The sequence below is a fragment of the Lynx canadensis genome, chromosome B2, assembly GCF_007474595.2.
Source record: "Lynx canadensis isolate LIC74 chromosome B2, mLynCan4.pri.v2, whole genome shotgun sequence".
Classification (NCBI taxonomy): Eukaryota; Metazoa; Chordata; class Mammalia; order Carnivora; family Felidae; genus Lynx; species Lynx canadensis.
The window spans coordinates 67,090,375-67,107,219 of NC_044307.1; the positions used below are offsets into that span (position 1 = coordinate 67,090,375).

Consider the following 16,845-nt stretch of genomic DNA (forward strand, 5'->3'; position numbering starts at 1 on the left):
TGCCTGCATGTTAATATATATATATTTTTAAATGGTCATATAGTGTGCCATATTCCTTCAAGTTTATTAAAAATAGAAACTCTCTCAAGAGTTGGATGGCTTCGTGGTTAGACAAGGGAAATTCTGTAACTAGAATAGATGTTTTTAGCAATTCACATATCTTTAATTTGCATACAGTCATAACATATTTTATTTTTTATTTTTATTTTTTTTAATATATGAAATTTGTTGTCAAATTGGTTTCCATACAACACCCAGTGCTCATCCCAAAAGGTGCCCTCCTCAATACCCATCACCCACCCTCCCCTCCCTCCCACCCCCCATCAACCCTCAGTTTGTTCTCAGTTTTTAACAGTCTCTTATGGTTAGTCATAACATATTTTAAAGGAACTAGTTAAAATAGTGTATTTTTTCTCTTTTCCCTTTCATTTGATTGATATTCATAACATATACCATCACAACAAATTATTGATTTAGGGATAAGGGGAACAAAGAAATTACAGAGATTACTGAGAATACCTCCTGTTTCTTCTTTTCCATTTCTCCTTTAGAATTTGGTTAGAAAGTCTAATGGAGACAGGCTTATGAGAGTGGATGTAAGTGCTTAAGAGTGGGCTTTGTAAGGGAGTGCTTTCTCCAGGGAACAGTGACCATCTGGGGCAAGTGGAACTGAGAAGATGTGGATGAGTCATGTATTCTTGCACCTGGAAAGGTGTTTGCTTAGAAGACATGCTGCTCAAGTGTTTACTCTTTCAGGTCAGCCTCCTTTAGTTGCTGGCAGAGTGAATGAGCACGAACTATATTTGATGAGCTAGAATAAACATGAAAACTCATTTTGAATCAGATTGTTTCTGTGGAGCTGAAGGAAAATTATTTAGTAAATGAAATTGTGCTTCATACACAAGCTCTGTTTTTTTTTGTTTTTTGTTTTTTTTCTTTTCTTTCTTCTCCATGTTTTCAGTTAAGGTTAGTCAATTTAGTTCAGCTAGAATTAGCATAGAACAATTTTACTTTTTAGATTAACATTCAGCAAACCTTGGCCTACAGGCAAAATCCAGCCCAATGTCTGTTTTTGTAAATAAAGTTTTATTGGAACACAGTCTCATTGTTTACCTGCTACCTCAGTGCACAGTTGAATAGTTGCAACAGGGACCATATGGGCTGTAAAGCCTAAAATGCTTCCTATCTGGCCCTTTATAGAAAAAGTTTGCACATACCTCTTTTATCCTTATGAAAGTACTCAGCATCAGTGTTTTTATGGTTATTTATGACATAAATTTCTATTAGTTTTAAGTGTTTCAGTATCTTCTACCATTCCTGATTATATGTTTTATAAAAATATTTAATAAAAATAACAACTCATTGTGGAAATTGGTATGACCTGATTGCCTAATGGACAATATGTTGAAAATTACAAAATCCATTTTTCTGCTTTTCAAATTCTTTGGACAGTAAAGTAATTTATTTCTTGATTTGCATTTCACCACTTATAAACACCCTGGGAAAACCTCATCTGCTACAAAGCACCCTGTCAGCACTTAGTTACAAAATGATTTTGTGATTTATTGGAACAATTTAAAATGATAGTGAAAAGAAGCACTTTTTTTTTTTGCTGCCTTTTCCCCCCAGGTTTCCATGATGTTGGCTTCTTCCACTTCTTGGCATTTATATTCCTTTCAGACACAAGGCGGAGAGTTAAGGTTACTCTATGGGCCATTTCACAAATGGCTGAGCCTTGTCAGTGTTGTCTGATTCTTCATATGAGAAGGTTATTTCAATTTCTGGCAGGAGATACTGTGTGATAATTGAGGCCAATCTAAAGAGCCCCATAAGAACCAGCCTGGGGACAAAATCAATTTGTTCATTTTATACATACATTCATTCAACAAACCTTGAAGGCACGCTGGATAGGTGCTGTGTTCCCAAAAATTTCATAGTCTGTTATAGGAGATGGATATGAATCAGATAATTGTATTGTGGTAAGTAAAATGATGAAGTTACATACAAGTTATTATGGGAGGGAACCATATCTAACCTAATATGGGGAAAGGTGAAAAGGTCCCTGGAGGAGGCTAAATGCAGTTAAAGAAGTCCAGGACATTTTGTAGGACATTTGGATAGAAATGTCCAGAAAGTGGATTTGAGTCTGAATCTCTGGGCTGAGGTATAGGCTAGAGATAAAGATTTAGGTTTCTTTAGTATAGAGATGGCAGTTAAAACCATGAGAGTTGATGAGCTCATTTAAGGGTCTGGAGAATTAGAACAGTATTGGGCTCAGGGTGGGTAGGGCCAACATTTTGGGAGCAGAAAGAGGGATCACTAAGGAAGGAAGGAAGGAGTCAGAAAGATCCTTAAGAGTATCAAGAGAACTCTTGTGTTGGGTTGGCACTTCATGGGGTAAACTATAAAGGATAAAAAATTATCCAGCATGGAGCTGGCCATCAAAGAACTTGCAGGAAGATAAACTACATACCTATTTATGATACACTTTTTACAGGGTAAAAAGGGACAGAAGGAAGGACTAAAGAACATTGAGGCTTAGAGTGCTGAGATTCCTTTTGGATTGGGGATTCAGGGAAGCAGTAATATTTGAACTATGTCTTAGAAAATGAGTAGAGATGGAAGTATGTGTGGGTCTAGCATAGGAGAGACTAAGAGACAAAGCACAATGCATCAAACTGCAGGACACTGTCAGTCTTGCATTATTGCTCTTTACTATGTGTATCTCCATCTCTCTATTGACACTCTTATGCTGAGGACTGTAATTTGTCTTTACATAGCCTCATGTAGTATTTTTCATGTAGTACTCACTTAGTGTTTGTGATATATTTAACTTGACAGAGACATCATCATTGTTATAAAATTACTTATTCTGTAGACTCACCTGCTGACCTTAGTAATAAAGCAAAAATTAAAGACTAGAATTCTTAAAAAAAATTTTTTTTTTAATTTTAGAGAGAGAGAGAGACGTAGAGAGAGAGAACACGAGTCAGGGAGAGGGGCAGAGGGAGAGAGAGAGAGCATCTTAAGCAGGCTCCATGCTCAGCACAGAGCCGGATGAGGGGTTTGATCCCATGACACTGGGATCGTGACCTTGGCCCAAATGAGGAGTCAGATGCTCAACCAACTGAGCCATGCAGGCACCCCTAAGGACTAGATTTCTTATGTTTATAAGTAAAATAGGCAATACAGGTAGATCACCTTCTTGATTTGATTTTTGAGGATGAGAAATTAGAATTTATAACTGAACTAAATACATATATTTTATAGCATTCCTATATAGGGCATGAAAACAATTTAAGATACAAACCACAAATCTGTATATTCTTAAGACTTTGATCAACACAATTTCTTTGTGATCTACTTTATTATTTTTTTTAAGTAAATTAAAATTTATTTTTTCCTTTTATTTTTATTTATTATTATTTTTTAAATTTAAATTCTAGTTAGTTAACATACAGGACAATACTGGTTTTAGTAGCAGAATTCAGTGATTCATCACTTACTTATAACACCAAATGCTTATCATAGTAAGTGCCCTTCTTAGCACCCATCACCCATCTACCCTATCTCCTACCTCCCTCCCTCTGTCAACCCTCAGCTTGTTCTCTATCATTAAGAGTCTCTTATGGTTTGTTTCCCTTTCTTCTCTTTCCCACTTTCCCATATGTTCATCTGTTTTGTTTCTTAAATTCCACATATGAGTGAAATCATATGGTATTTTTCTCTGACTGACTTATTTTCCTTAGCATAATACACTCTAACTCGATCTACATTGTTGCAAATGGCAAGATTTCATTGTTTTTGATGGCTAATAGTCCATTGTGCGTGCATATATATATATATATATATATATATATACATACACACATATATATATATACCCGATCTTCTTTTTAAAAAAAAAATTTTTTTTTAACGTTTATTTATTTTTGAGACAGAGAGAGACAGAGCATGAACGGGGGGAGGGGCAGAGAGAGAGGGAGACACAGAATCGGAAGCAGGCTCCAGGCTCCGAGCCATCAGCCCAGAGCCATCAGCCCAGAGCCCGACACGGGGCTCGAACTCACCGACCGTGAGATCGTGACCTGAGCCGAAGTCGGCCGCATAACCGACTGAGCCACCCAGGCGCCCCTATACCAGATCTTCTTTATCCATTCTTTAGTTGGTGGATACTTGGGCTCTTTTGGTAGTTTGGCTGTTGTTGATAATGCTGCAGTAAACATCAGGGTGCATGTACCCCTTTGAATCTGTATTTTTTTAATCCTTTGGGTAAATACCTAGTACTGCAATTGCTAGATCATAGGGTAGTTCTATTTTTAATTTTTTGAGAAACCTCTATTCTGTTTTCCAGAGTGGCTGCACCAGTTTGCATTCCCATCAACAGTGCAAGAGTGTTCCCCTTTCTCTGCATTTTTGCCAGCATCTGTTGTTTCCTGAGTTATTAATTTTAGCCATTCTGAGAGGTGTGAGGTGGTATCTCATTGTGCTTTTGATTTGTATTTTCCTACGATGAGTGATGTTGAGCATCTTTTCATGTGTCTGTTGGCCATCTGGATGTCTTTTTTGGAAAAGTGTTTATTCATGTCTTCTGCCCATTTCTTCACTGGATTATTTGTTTTTTGGGTGTTGAGTTTGATAAGTTCTTTATAGATTTTGGATACTAACCCTTTATCTAATATGTCATTTGCAAATATCTTCTCCCATTCTGTTGGTTGCCTTTTAGTTTTGTTGATTGTTTCCTTCACTGTGCAGAAGCTTTTTGTCTGGATGAGGTCCCAATAATTCATGTTTGCGTTTGTTCTCTTGCCTCTGGCGAAGTTGGCTGCCTGTCCTCATCTAGGATTTTGATGGTTTCCTGTGTCACATGTAGGTCTTTCATCCATTTTGAATTTATTTTTGTGTATGATGTAAGAAAGTGGTCCAGTTTCATTCTTCTGCATGTCGCCATCCCGTTTTCCCAGCACCATTTGTTGGAGACTGTCTTTTTTCCGTTGGGTGTCATTTCCTGCTTTGTCAAAGATTAGGGATCTACTTTAAGTGATATCATCAAAACCAAGTTTCAGACAGTTATTTTGTTAGCATATAAGTAGTTACATTTGTTTTATACTTTGGAATGAACTCTATCCATATTTTAGGATTAAGAAATAACTTGGTGTACGTTTGCTTGATTAACCAAGGATGATTTTTAAAAAACTAGTATTTTGTAGCTGCATCTGTGTATTTGCTTTGATAAACATAGGGAATCAGATTTAGAATACAATTTTTTTAAGTTTATTTATTTATTTTGAGAGATAGTGTGCGGGCCCTTGTATATGAGTGGGGAAGAGGCAGAGAGAGAGAATCTCAAGCAGGCCCCACGTTCAGCATGGAGCCCTATGTAGGGCTTGATCTCATAACTGTGAGATCATGACCTGAACCAAAATCAACAGTTGTATGCTTAACTGACTGAGCTACTCAGGCAACCCTAGAATACAAATTTTATTTTTGGAACTCCTTAGCTATTTTAAAGAGGTTCTATTTAATGTGTTACTCATAGATTTAGAGTGTACAGAAATATGGGGAATTAGAAAAAATGATATAATAATAGGCCACATGTTTTCTTGTTGATCTTGGAAAAGGAAATAATTAACAATATTTGTTAAAATATGGTAGAATGCAGTGTTTTAGGAGTTGGATTAGAAAATAATTCAAGGAATTTGAAAGGTAGAAGATGTTGGCTCATGATGATTTTGTATTTTTGATTATGTGTAAATACTTGAATTATGTGTAACTTTATACATTGATTTTTTTTGAGAATTATGTTCAGAACAAATCTGAAGTCATAGTTTGACATGTGTTATTCTTGCTTCATAAATTCCTAAACTATTTAATTTAGTGTTCATTTTACAAATGATGGAAGTCAAATTAAGCAGTTTGTTCAAATGCAGTGAAATATAGATAGGTCATTTTGTTTTAAATATTTTTTTGTAATGTTTATTTATTTATTTTTTGAGGGGAGTAGCAGAGAGAGAGGGAGACACAAAATCCAAAGCAGGCTCCAGGCTCTGAGCTTCCAGCACAGAGCCTGACTTGCGACTCAAACCCACAGACCATGAGATCATGACCTGAGCCGAGTTTGGATGCTTAACCGACTGAGCCACCCAGGTGCCCCGAAACAGGCCATCTTTTTATGATAGTACATTGACAAGAAAAAATCAAGAAATCTCATAGGCTTCATGTTGTGGATGACTAAAAATAAACTTCCAGAAATTAAAATAAACTGTTTTGCTCATTAAATCATTATAAATACAGTTAAAAATAATTTTCTGAATCTTTTTAATACAGGTAAGTAAGCAAGCACAATAAGTAAATAAGAACTCACATGTTTTCTTGTCTTTTTTTTTCTTCCTCCCAATAGGACCAGACATATTATCAATCATTTCAGGTTTCAGAATATGGTAAGAGTTCTTCGGTTTATATTGAAGGAAAAAAATATTTGTTACTTTTCACAGAGATAAGAGAAATTTCTAAGAGATATGTTATTTAAAGTAAAAATCCTAGTGAAAGTAAAATCCTGGCGTTTCTTACAGACCTAATGTATTTTTTTTTCTTTTTTAAAAGATATAAAAGGTCGTTGTAAAGAAAAAAATGTAGGAAACAGATCACCTATAGTCTCATTATATGGTCTCTCTTATGCATAATTTTTCTTTTTTGTACTTGGTTGTGATCTTAACATATTTAAAGATTTGTAATTTTTAAAAACATAACATTAGTTATTTCCCATATTTTTCATTTGGTCAGCTTTGGTAAAGACAATCTGTTTAATTGGTAAATCTGTTTTGCCAATTGGTAAGACTGTTTAATTTGAGTAAATACTCTTCTTGCAGCTGTCATGTTTATATCACAGTCATGCACAGATAAAAACAGTGTGGCCCAACTATTTTGTTGGTGGTTGGAGGGGAAGGAAAGATGAGCATGAAAGTATAGGATCTCACTATTAGTTATAACTTGAATGGCTATTTTGAGGTTACACATGAGCTTTTTCATTTGATTTGTGTCACTTTTTGACATTGTGTCTCATTCAGGGAATAGAAATTCTGGAAAGTAGTTTGTTTACACTTTTGTGGCTCAGGCTCCACATATCTTATATAGCACTGTCACTTCCTAAGTCTCATGATCCCCTAGAACAGGGGTCAGCAAATTTTTTTTTCTAGAAAGGGCCAGATATTGGGGCACCTGAATGGCTCAGTTGGACAAGTGTCTGACTTCAACTCAGGTCGGAGCCTCACGGTACGTGAGTTCAAGCCCTGCATTGGGCTCTCTGCTGTCAGCGCACAGCCTACTTCGGATTCTCTGTCTCCCTCTCTCTCTGCCCCTCCCCTGCTAATGCTTTCTCTCTCAAAAATAAATAAAACTTAAAAAAAAAAGAAGGGCCAAATAGTAATAGGTTTTGTGGGCCATAGGTCTCTGTCATAACTATTCAACTTTGCTATTGTAGCAGGAAGCAATCATAACAATATGTGAGTGAATGTGGCTGTGATCTAGAGAAATTTTATTTATAGACACAGAAATTAAAGTTTCCTATAATTTTCACGTCATAAAATATTTGTCTTTTGATTTTTTCCAACAAATTAAAAATGTAAAAACTATTTTTAGCTCATGCTGGTTACCATTTACTACCCCCTAATCTTTCACTTTGGGGGTCACTTACCACATGTAGCTATTGAGTGCTTGAAGTGTGGCTAGTCCAAGTGGAGATGTGCTCTAAGTGGGTAAAAGACCAAATTTTGAAGACTTAGTACAAAAAGAAGAAAGGAAAAGAGCTCATTAATAATAACTTTTTATATCGAGTACATGTTGAAATGATAATATTTTAGGCATGTGGCATTAAATAAAATGTTACAAAAATTAACTTCACCTGCTTCTTTTTACTTCTTAAATGTGGCTATTAGAAATTTAAAATTATACGTGGCTCACATTTTATTTCTTTTGAAGAGCCCTGACCTAAAAGAATAAATCAGAGGTAGCCAAGGTTTTTATAGGCTATTTTTTAACTTCATTTTTTATTTTTAAAAAATGTTTATTTATTTTGAGAGAGAGAGAGAGGAAGCAGGGGAAGGGCAGAGAAAGTGGGAAAGAGAGAATCCCGAGCAGGCTCTGCACTGTCAGCACAGAGCCCAACGTGGGGCTCAATCCCAAGAGCTGTGAGATCATGACCTAAGCCTGTATCAAAAGTCTGAGGCGTAAGTAACTGAGCTACCCAGGCGCCCCTAGGCTATTTTCATTTCACATAGAGGTGGTGCTGGGTGGTTATATGTTGTTGAATTGGATATGATAGAGGTGGGGAATTGATTGCCAACCTATGATGTTTGAGGAGGGGACATCAGAATTCTTTATTCTAAGGAAATTCCACTTCTGAGAGGATCGTGTGGCTCTTTTGGCTTTCCTGGCCTTTTTTGGCTTTCTTGACAGACTAAGGGCCTTTGGCCTGGTTTGGAGCTGGAGGTCTGATCTATATTGTTGATGCATTGGTCTCCTTGATACTTTTCTTATATTAATTGAATGGTGGGATGCTTTGTAATGAGACTGATCTATTTCTTCTTCATAGCTAGTGAAGTTAGAGAAAAACATTTCTATTAGACTGGAAGGATACAAATTTTTTTTTACTCTGATGGTATGCTTTATATCAAATAGTGTTCATATTTGTAAAATATCTCATATCTTGATTATATAAAGCTGACCAAAGTGGAGGTTTTTAGCTTTGGGATTGCCAAAAGGAATCACTGTCACACAAGAAGCATCATTACTTTGTAGCTATATCTTAGTGATTAACTTAGAAATTCTACTACATAACTTTCTCTTCATAGCAATTCATTACATTAGACTGTCACAAGATTTGCCTTTGATTGCCTCAAAAAATAAAGATTCTGCATGGCTGCATATGTAGCACATGTAGAGGGAGAGTCTTGGGGCCCCAAGATGTGCTTTTAGTAACCAAGTTGGAGAATGGTCCTAGGCAAGGGGCTGCGGTAGAAGCACATGTGATGTGCAAGTATTTTAATACACCGTAAGGCAGCACTGATGGGTGATGGTTGAATGAATGCCTGGTCTCCCAGCATTCAGATGCCTTAGCATCTAGGGTTCTGGATACAATTTAGATTCATTGATGAGAAGCTTCCACTGACACAAGCATCCACACCAACTGGCCCCCACTGTCACTGTCCATCACCAGCCTTGTAAGGGTGAACTGCAGTGCTTTTCATCTGTGTTAATGTGTGTTTGGATTCTAAGGAATCTAGGTTCAAAGAGTATGGATTGTTGACTCCTTTAGAACTATTTAGTCTTTATTTTGTTAAGCTAAAAATGATAGTAAAATAGATTAAGATATTTATCCTTGCTTCTCTTTTCCAGTATTACCAAAATTTGAAGTTACTTTGCAGACACCATTATACTGTTCTTTGAATTCTAAGAGCTTAAATGGTACTGTCACAGCAAAGTAAGTATCATTTTTTTTTATGGATAATGCTGTTATAAAACTGTCTGACAGAGAGCTCATTATATACTCCAGAGTGTTAGCACAATGTTCTGCTTATTAAAATACCCCAATGGGCAGGAAACAAATATCTGTATTAAATAATTAAGCATGGAACATGTCTGCACAGTTCTTCGCACCCATCTGTCTGCTTCCAAGCTGATCCAGTCCTAAAATATTTCCCATGAACAACTGTCTTTCTCAGACGAGTCAGGGGATCTATATTGTAGATTGTTCCAGATTAAAAAAGAAAGTTGTATCTTCATTCTTAATTCAGGTGACATAGAGGATAGAGGCTACTTACCTCTTCTTTTAAAAAAAATTTTTTTTAATGTTTATTTTTGAAGGACAGAGACAGAGCACAAGCAGGGAAGGAGCAGAGAGAGAGATGGAGACACAGAACATGAAACAGGCTCCAAGCTCTGAGCTGTCAGCACAGAGCCTGATGCAGGGCTCAAACCCTGTGAGACTGAGATTATGACCTGAGCCAAAGTCAGATGCTCAACTGACTGAGCCACCCAGGCCCTCCTACTTACTTCTTTTTTTTTTTTTTTTTTTCTTTTTTGAGAGAGAGAGAGAGAGGGTGCAAGTGAGCCAGGGGCAGAGAGAGAGAGGGAGACAGGGAGAGAGAAAGAGAGAAGTGGGACTCACCCAAAGTGGGGCTCGAGCTCACCTGATGTGGACTCAAACTCATGAACAGTGAGATCATGCATGACCTGAGCCCAAGTCACATGCATAACAACTGAGCCATCTAGGCGCCCTACCTCTTCTTAAATCCTAATTTTTTTTTTTTTCTATCAACAATGGAGGTTGAATCATGGGGGAGGGATTTGGTTGTCTTATTGCAGTTAGCAAATGAGTAAACAGTTCACACTCCTCATCATTTCAGCAGATGTACACAGAGAGATTCCCCCCCCCCCCCCCCCCCATATGACAGATGTATCATGGCGCTCATGATTTTGATCCGGTGGCTCGGACAGATCGCATTTTGTTTTACTAAGGCAAAAAGCATCCTCAGAGTCCCAGACTAGTGGTTCTCAAAAAGTGTAGGCTGGGCTTATTCCAGGACTGACCTTCTGTAGCTCTCACTTTTGATGGGTCAGTAGCTGTGCTTTGGTTTCTGAAATGTATTTAGTTTCAGACTTTATTTGTAATATCTCATAGACACTAGACTCCCTCTTACTGCTTGCTCATCACCATATTCCTCTCTTGGTGAGGATTTGTGACAGTGGCAGTGATGGGTGTGAGTCTCCTGTGGAAGCAGCCCACAGACAAAACGTTCTGATGACCTCTGCTTCAGATTTTATTTGCCAAAAAAAACCATGTGAAAACCATGCAACACACAAAGGCAAAAATGTGTCTACAATTTATATACAACTTAGTTTTCTGCCTGTGTTCAACTAAGAGGTGGCTTGCAATATGAATTTGGGTACCATGGATGGACTTATGGTTTAGAAAACACATAAATGCCTGCATTTTACATAATTATTATCCTGCCCTTGATCTTAGCTAAAGGCTAAGGATTCTGTCTGGGTTTTATTTTGAGTTTCTTGACTAGTGTTTATAAAACAGTGAGTACAAATCTACACAGACCATCAGGGTCCTTGCGCATTAGGTTGAGTATGGATGCCTTCTTTGCTTCTGTTTCTGGTTTTCCAAAGGCTGTGCCAGGGATTCACTACAATCAGTTAAAACAGTGATTCTTAAATTCTGCTAACTCTTCAGAAAGTTTTATATATAATTTTAGGGAGTGTGGGTCTCTTGACACCCTCCTCCCCGCTAGTGTAGTAAGAACCCTTAGAGGAGCATCTCTTTACTTGCTAGAGGGGATGCCGCTGATTCATGAATCGCTTAATAAAACCAATTAGATTAAAAAAAAAAAAAGAACCCTTGTAGTTTTATCCTGATTCTTGTTTGTTAAGCCTCTTTGAAATACTGATGCCTGAGAACAGCATGACCATAGTGATGGCCCCTAGTATTTCTTTAGCATTCACCACATTGTACTCACATCATTTTCGTTAGTATGTGTATCAGCCAAGGTTCCACCGGAAAAGTAGAGCCAGTAGAAGATATATATTAAGAGATTGTTGCAAGGAATTGGCTTACATAATTGTAGGAGGCTGGCTTACATTCACATTGAGGATATACTGTATATCTTTGCAACAGATTAAGGAAATCTTTTGACCAGCTGAGTCTTTTATCAGTCTATAAAAATTGGCATAGGCCTATTCTATAAATACTGTGTCCCAGAAAAGATGGAAATGATGATGGTGATGATGATCCTATGAGCAGATGCTAAACAGTTTGGGCTTTTCTTTTGCTAGTAGCCATCTGTCCCATCAAGGCATAGTTAATGTGAAGAGCATTGCTGGAAATTTCCCAGAGAAGGTTAACAGTCTTTTTTTTTTTTTTTCTTTTGAAATCTTTAATTGATATGAATAAAAATCTGCATTTGTTTATTAGCTTTGATGTGAACATCTGCTCACTATTCCCACCTCATTAAAATAAATAATGGACTCTTTTCTGCTAACCACAGAAAGTTCTAGAGGACTGTAAAGAAAATAACATAGCACACATCTAGTTATTTCTGTATATTCTGCAGACAGTAAAATTAAAAAAATATTCTTTAAAGTTTATTTAAATGTATTTATTATTTGATGAATTGAGACATTTGTATCCTGGAAATGACATGGAAAAAAAGTGGGAGAAAAATTGATAGGTTCAATTTTTTATGTATCATTTTGTAAATCTTTTGTCCTATGGCTGTTTAAAAAAAATCCTTGTTTTGTTAATGATACGGTCCTAGAATATGTGTGATTTGCTTTTTTAAATGTTGCCAAACTATTATTTTCTGAATCATTAGTTTATTCCAAATGCTTCCAGATTTATTTAGGACAATAACTGTCAGTATCCTTGTTTCCCAATTATTATGATTAACTTAGGGTGTAGAAAGCTAAATCTGCTTGACATTTAAACAACAACAAAAAAATATTTGTGTCTGAGAATACCTTAAATTATGTCTGGATTTTCAAGCCCCCTGTACGATCATGTGATATAACTCTTTTACAGTATTATGTCCTGGTATCCTAGTTATTTATTTAGGCTTTAACAAGGCACAAAGCAATACTAAGTTTGAGGACTCTCTTTTGAATGAATGAATTGGTGCTGAAGTTGCTGAGCAGGATTATCACTAACTTTACTGTCTTCATTTGGGTGATACATTTGAAAATGGATTTGTTTTATTCTCCTTAATTTGGAATGTGCTATATTTTACCATTGGCTTTTGAGTTGAGTTGATCCAGATGAGGGGCTGTTTCCACGTTCAACTAATGGATTCAGGAAACAGGAGTTTACTGTTAGATTTATAGAGTGCAAAGCAAAATTGACTTCCGTGTTTGGCCGAGCATTTATTACACAATAGAGATGGAAGGAACCCAGGAAACACATTTTAAAAAAGGCTTTCTGGCAGTAAAATGGTTTACCAAAGACTACCTCTCTGTTTCACATGAAGAGATTTCCCATCATGAGAGGAATAAAATTAATACATGGAATGTAAAGCAGCAGAGATGCGATTTGATTCAAAAAGGTAATTTTGGTACTATGGGTAAAGAAAATGACTCTTCTTTTACATTTTTCTGCAAAAATCCAAGTTTTGATAGCCATGAGCACATTTTGGTGCTCCAGTATGTTTGGTCTAGTAAACCCTCCTGGTTAATATCGGAACGTGCAACAATGGGCCTTGGGCGATTGAAATTTCAACTCACATTTAAAAATGTTCAAAAGCTGCGACGTGTCCTGGGCACACAGTTAATGGGCCAGTTCAGACTTCTAGGAATAAAACATTTTCGTGATTTAAAAAAGATCTTTGGACAGGAAACTGTCACTTGCAGTTATGATTAGATTTTCTGGAGTCTCTAAAATGGTTAGAGGTAAAGTATGTATTATGAACGGTTTTGAAGTATTGTAGTTAAAAGTCTTCTCATTTTGGAGACTTAGTTTCAAGGTTCACCATTTATTAAGGATATTCCAAGCTATGTTTACTTTTAAAAATTTGCAGTGAGAGTATCTTTAAAAATATAATTCTTTTAAGTTGGATTGCCAGTGTATGCTGTTGAAAGTAATATTTTCATGTGCTATTTTGAGAATATCAAGATGAAAATGTAGAAAAAACCATTTATTATTTTTCAGGTATACATACGGGAAGCCAGTGAAAGGAGATGTAACACTTACATTTTTACCTTTATCCTTTTGGGGCAGGAAGAAAAATATTACGAAAAATTTTAAGGTAACTTCTGCAGAGATCTTCTAACTTCAAATGGGGAAACACAATAAGTGATAATTTTTATAGAAATAAGATTTCATACTGAATTAAGAAAAAATTGAATGTAATAAAATCAAGAGTTTTCTGGCATTGGACAAATGAGAATTTACCTTTTATAGTGATTAAAATGGGACCAGAACTATCAAATTTTTGTGACTTAGTTTGAGTTTTATTTCTAAAATTTGAATTGCTAAAGTGAAGAGTAAAATTGAATTATTTTAAACAAAACAGATAAATGGATCTGCAAACTTCTCTTTTAATGATGAAGAAATGAAGAAAGTAATGGATTTTTCAGAAGGGTTTTCTGAATACATGTATCTGTCTTCCCCTGGGCCGGTGGAAATTTTAGCCACAGTGACAGAATCACTTACAGGTTTGTAGACTTTGAAGCGAAGGTAAAGTTATTTACAAGGTGCTCTTCTCTCTTCTTATTGTAACTAGCACATTCATTTGGGGTCCTTTGTAAAGATGCTACTTAATGCTGAATGTGTCATGACTATTAATTAATGTCTCTTGCAGAATGTTTTCATAAGGAAGGGGAACTTATTTTCTATGACAGTCTATCTTTCAACCACATGTAATAGGTATTTGTAATTTTCTCCATTTCCGCTCTTTCTTTTCAACCTGAAAACTACATAAACTATTCAGCTGACTAACCATCTTCTGTTTTGTTTTGTTTTTTCTTAATCATTTAACATCTTCTGAGCTCTTGTCTGCTCATGAGCAATTTTCTCTCTCAGTAATAAAATAAGAGTTAATTACTTGGATCTTTCTGTTGCTATCAACAGCTTTCACCAAACTCCGAAAGAGCAAAAGATGACTCAGTCAAGGCCTTCATTTTTAGTGTACATGTTGTGGGTGGACATAGCAGTAATGGCGCTCAGGAGGGGTCCATGGAGGATGTAATAGAACTGTATAGTTCTCTTCATGGCCAAGCCAGTATGGGAATGAGGCTTCTGTGCCCTGATACCTTAGCTTCTTGGGGAAGTAGCTTAGATAGAGAAATTTGATGCATAGAAGCTGTTCGTGAAGTGTAACATTTACTTTCTAAATGGTGCAATTTCCAAAACAGGTATCTCAAGAAATGCAAGCTCTAATGTATTTTTCAAGCAACATGATTACATCATTGAGTTTTTTGATTATGCTACTGTCTTGAAGCCATCTCTGAACTTTACAGCCACTGTAAGTTGGCATGTTTATTAATGATCTAAAGCAGTAAGTTCAGTTTAATGAAATAGAATGGCAAATAATATTTTCAGTGCTTTTCAAAAAAATTAAGCCCAAAGTAGATAAATTACTTTTCCCCTTTAGATATGTGAAATATATAGAATTGCTCCCAAATGAACTTTGTCTAAGTTTTCTAAAAAAGTAGTTTCCAAAAGAAGTATTTTCCTCAAAAAAATTTTAATAAGCAATTTAAGTTAGATTTGGATTGCTACATCAAAGCTTTTATAAATCACTAGAAAGAATTAGATGTTAGTAAAAATATTTCAATTTCAGTTTGATTTTCATAATGACTAATTTTATTTTTTTTTTTAAATTTTTTTTTCAATGTTTTTATTTATTTTTGGGACAGACAGAGACAGAGCATGAACGGGGGAGGGGCAGAGAGAGAGGGAGACACAGAATCGGAAACAGGCTCCAGGCTCCGAGCCATCAGCCCAGAGCCTGACGCGGGGCTCGAACTCACGGACCGTGAGATCGTGACCTGGCTGAAGTCGGACGCTTAACCGACTGCGCCACCCAGGCGCCCCACATAATGACTAATTTTAGTTCTAGCAAAGATGTTGCATTAAAAATTATTAACAAATCTACTTATTATTATTATTATTATTTAACACTTATTAGGTGAATTTTGGCAATGTGCAAGGCAGGTTGCTGGGTGGGGCTTAACAGAATTAAGAAGAACCCAGTCCCTACCCTGGATTCACAGTTTTTGTGATGGTGACAAATAATGATTTAAGGCAGGAAAATGTCAATGTCATGAATACATTTCTGTAGTGATTTAAACAATTTTTTTAATGTTTATTTTTTGAGAGAGAGACAGACAGAGAGACAGAGCACAAGTGGGGGAGGGGCAGAGAGAGAGGGAGACACAGAATCCGAAGTAGGCTCCAGGCTCTGAGCTGTCAGCACAGAGCCTGATGCGGGGCTTGAACTCATGAACCATAAGATCATGACCTGGCCAAAGTCAGATGCTTAACCAACTGAGCCACTCAGGTGTCCCCATTTCTGTAGTGAGTTAAAGCAGGGGCTGGCAAACTTCTTCTGCAAAGGACTAGATAGTAAATACTTTTTAGCTTTGTGGGACATATTATCTCTGTGACAGATACCTAACCCTGCCATTGTAGCATGAAAGCAGCCGTAACTACTTTGTAACCAAATGAGGGTGGCTGTGTCTAATAAAACTTTATTTACAAAAAGACTGGATTTGGCCTCCCTGCCCGCCATAGTTTGCTGATCTCTGGTTTAAAGAAAGAAGCTGTCTCTTCTTGTTGAATGGATCAAGAGAAGTTTTAGATAATTCCTGATTTCAATGATCATATAATTTAGTTTGAAAAGGTAAGGAAAAACCCCTTGAGGCTGCAAATGGTAACTTCCAAATGAATAGAGTGAAACATTGAGAGTTTGGGGAGGAAGAGTTGTCCTTGGGATAGGGATGAGGGTCATTAAAGGATGCTTTATGGAAGGGGAAGATGTAAGCTATTTGTTAAAAGATCAGTAGGATTTCATTTTATTTTTAAAATATTTTTTAAGTATTTATTTTGTTTTTGAGAGAGAGAGAGAGAGACAGATTGTGAGCAGGGGAAGGACAGAGAGAGAGGGAATCTGAAGCAGGCTCCTGGCTCTGAGCTGTCAGCACAGAGCCCGATGCAGGGCTCCAACTCACAAACTGTGAGATCATGACCTGAGCTGAAGTCAGATGCTTAACTGACTGAGCTACCCAGGCACCCCAAAAGATCAGTAGGATTTTAAATGTTTGGTGTAGGGGTGGGAGATGGAGAGCGAG

At 36.6% G+C, this 16,845-nt stretch overlaps 1 protein-coding gene across 1 annotated transcript in view; it reads left to right on the forward strand.

Annotated features, from left to right (window-relative positions):
- Positions 1-16,845, forward strand: part of CD109 (CD109 molecule) — a 136,072-nt gene that overhangs the window by 56,427 nt on the left and 62,800 nt on the right. The window contains exons 6-10 of the mRNA XM_030315851.2: positions 6,401-6,440; positions 9,394-9,478; positions 13,703-13,799; positions 14,067-14,208; positions 14,908-15,017. Of these exons, the coding sequence (XP_030171711.1) occupies positions 6,401-6,440; positions 9,394-9,478; positions 13,703-13,799; positions 14,067-14,208; positions 14,908-15,017 (474 nt within the window). The remainder of the gene's footprint in view (positions 1-6,400; positions 6,441-9,393; positions 9,479-13,702; positions 13,800-14,066; positions 14,209-14,907; positions 15,018-16,845) is intronic.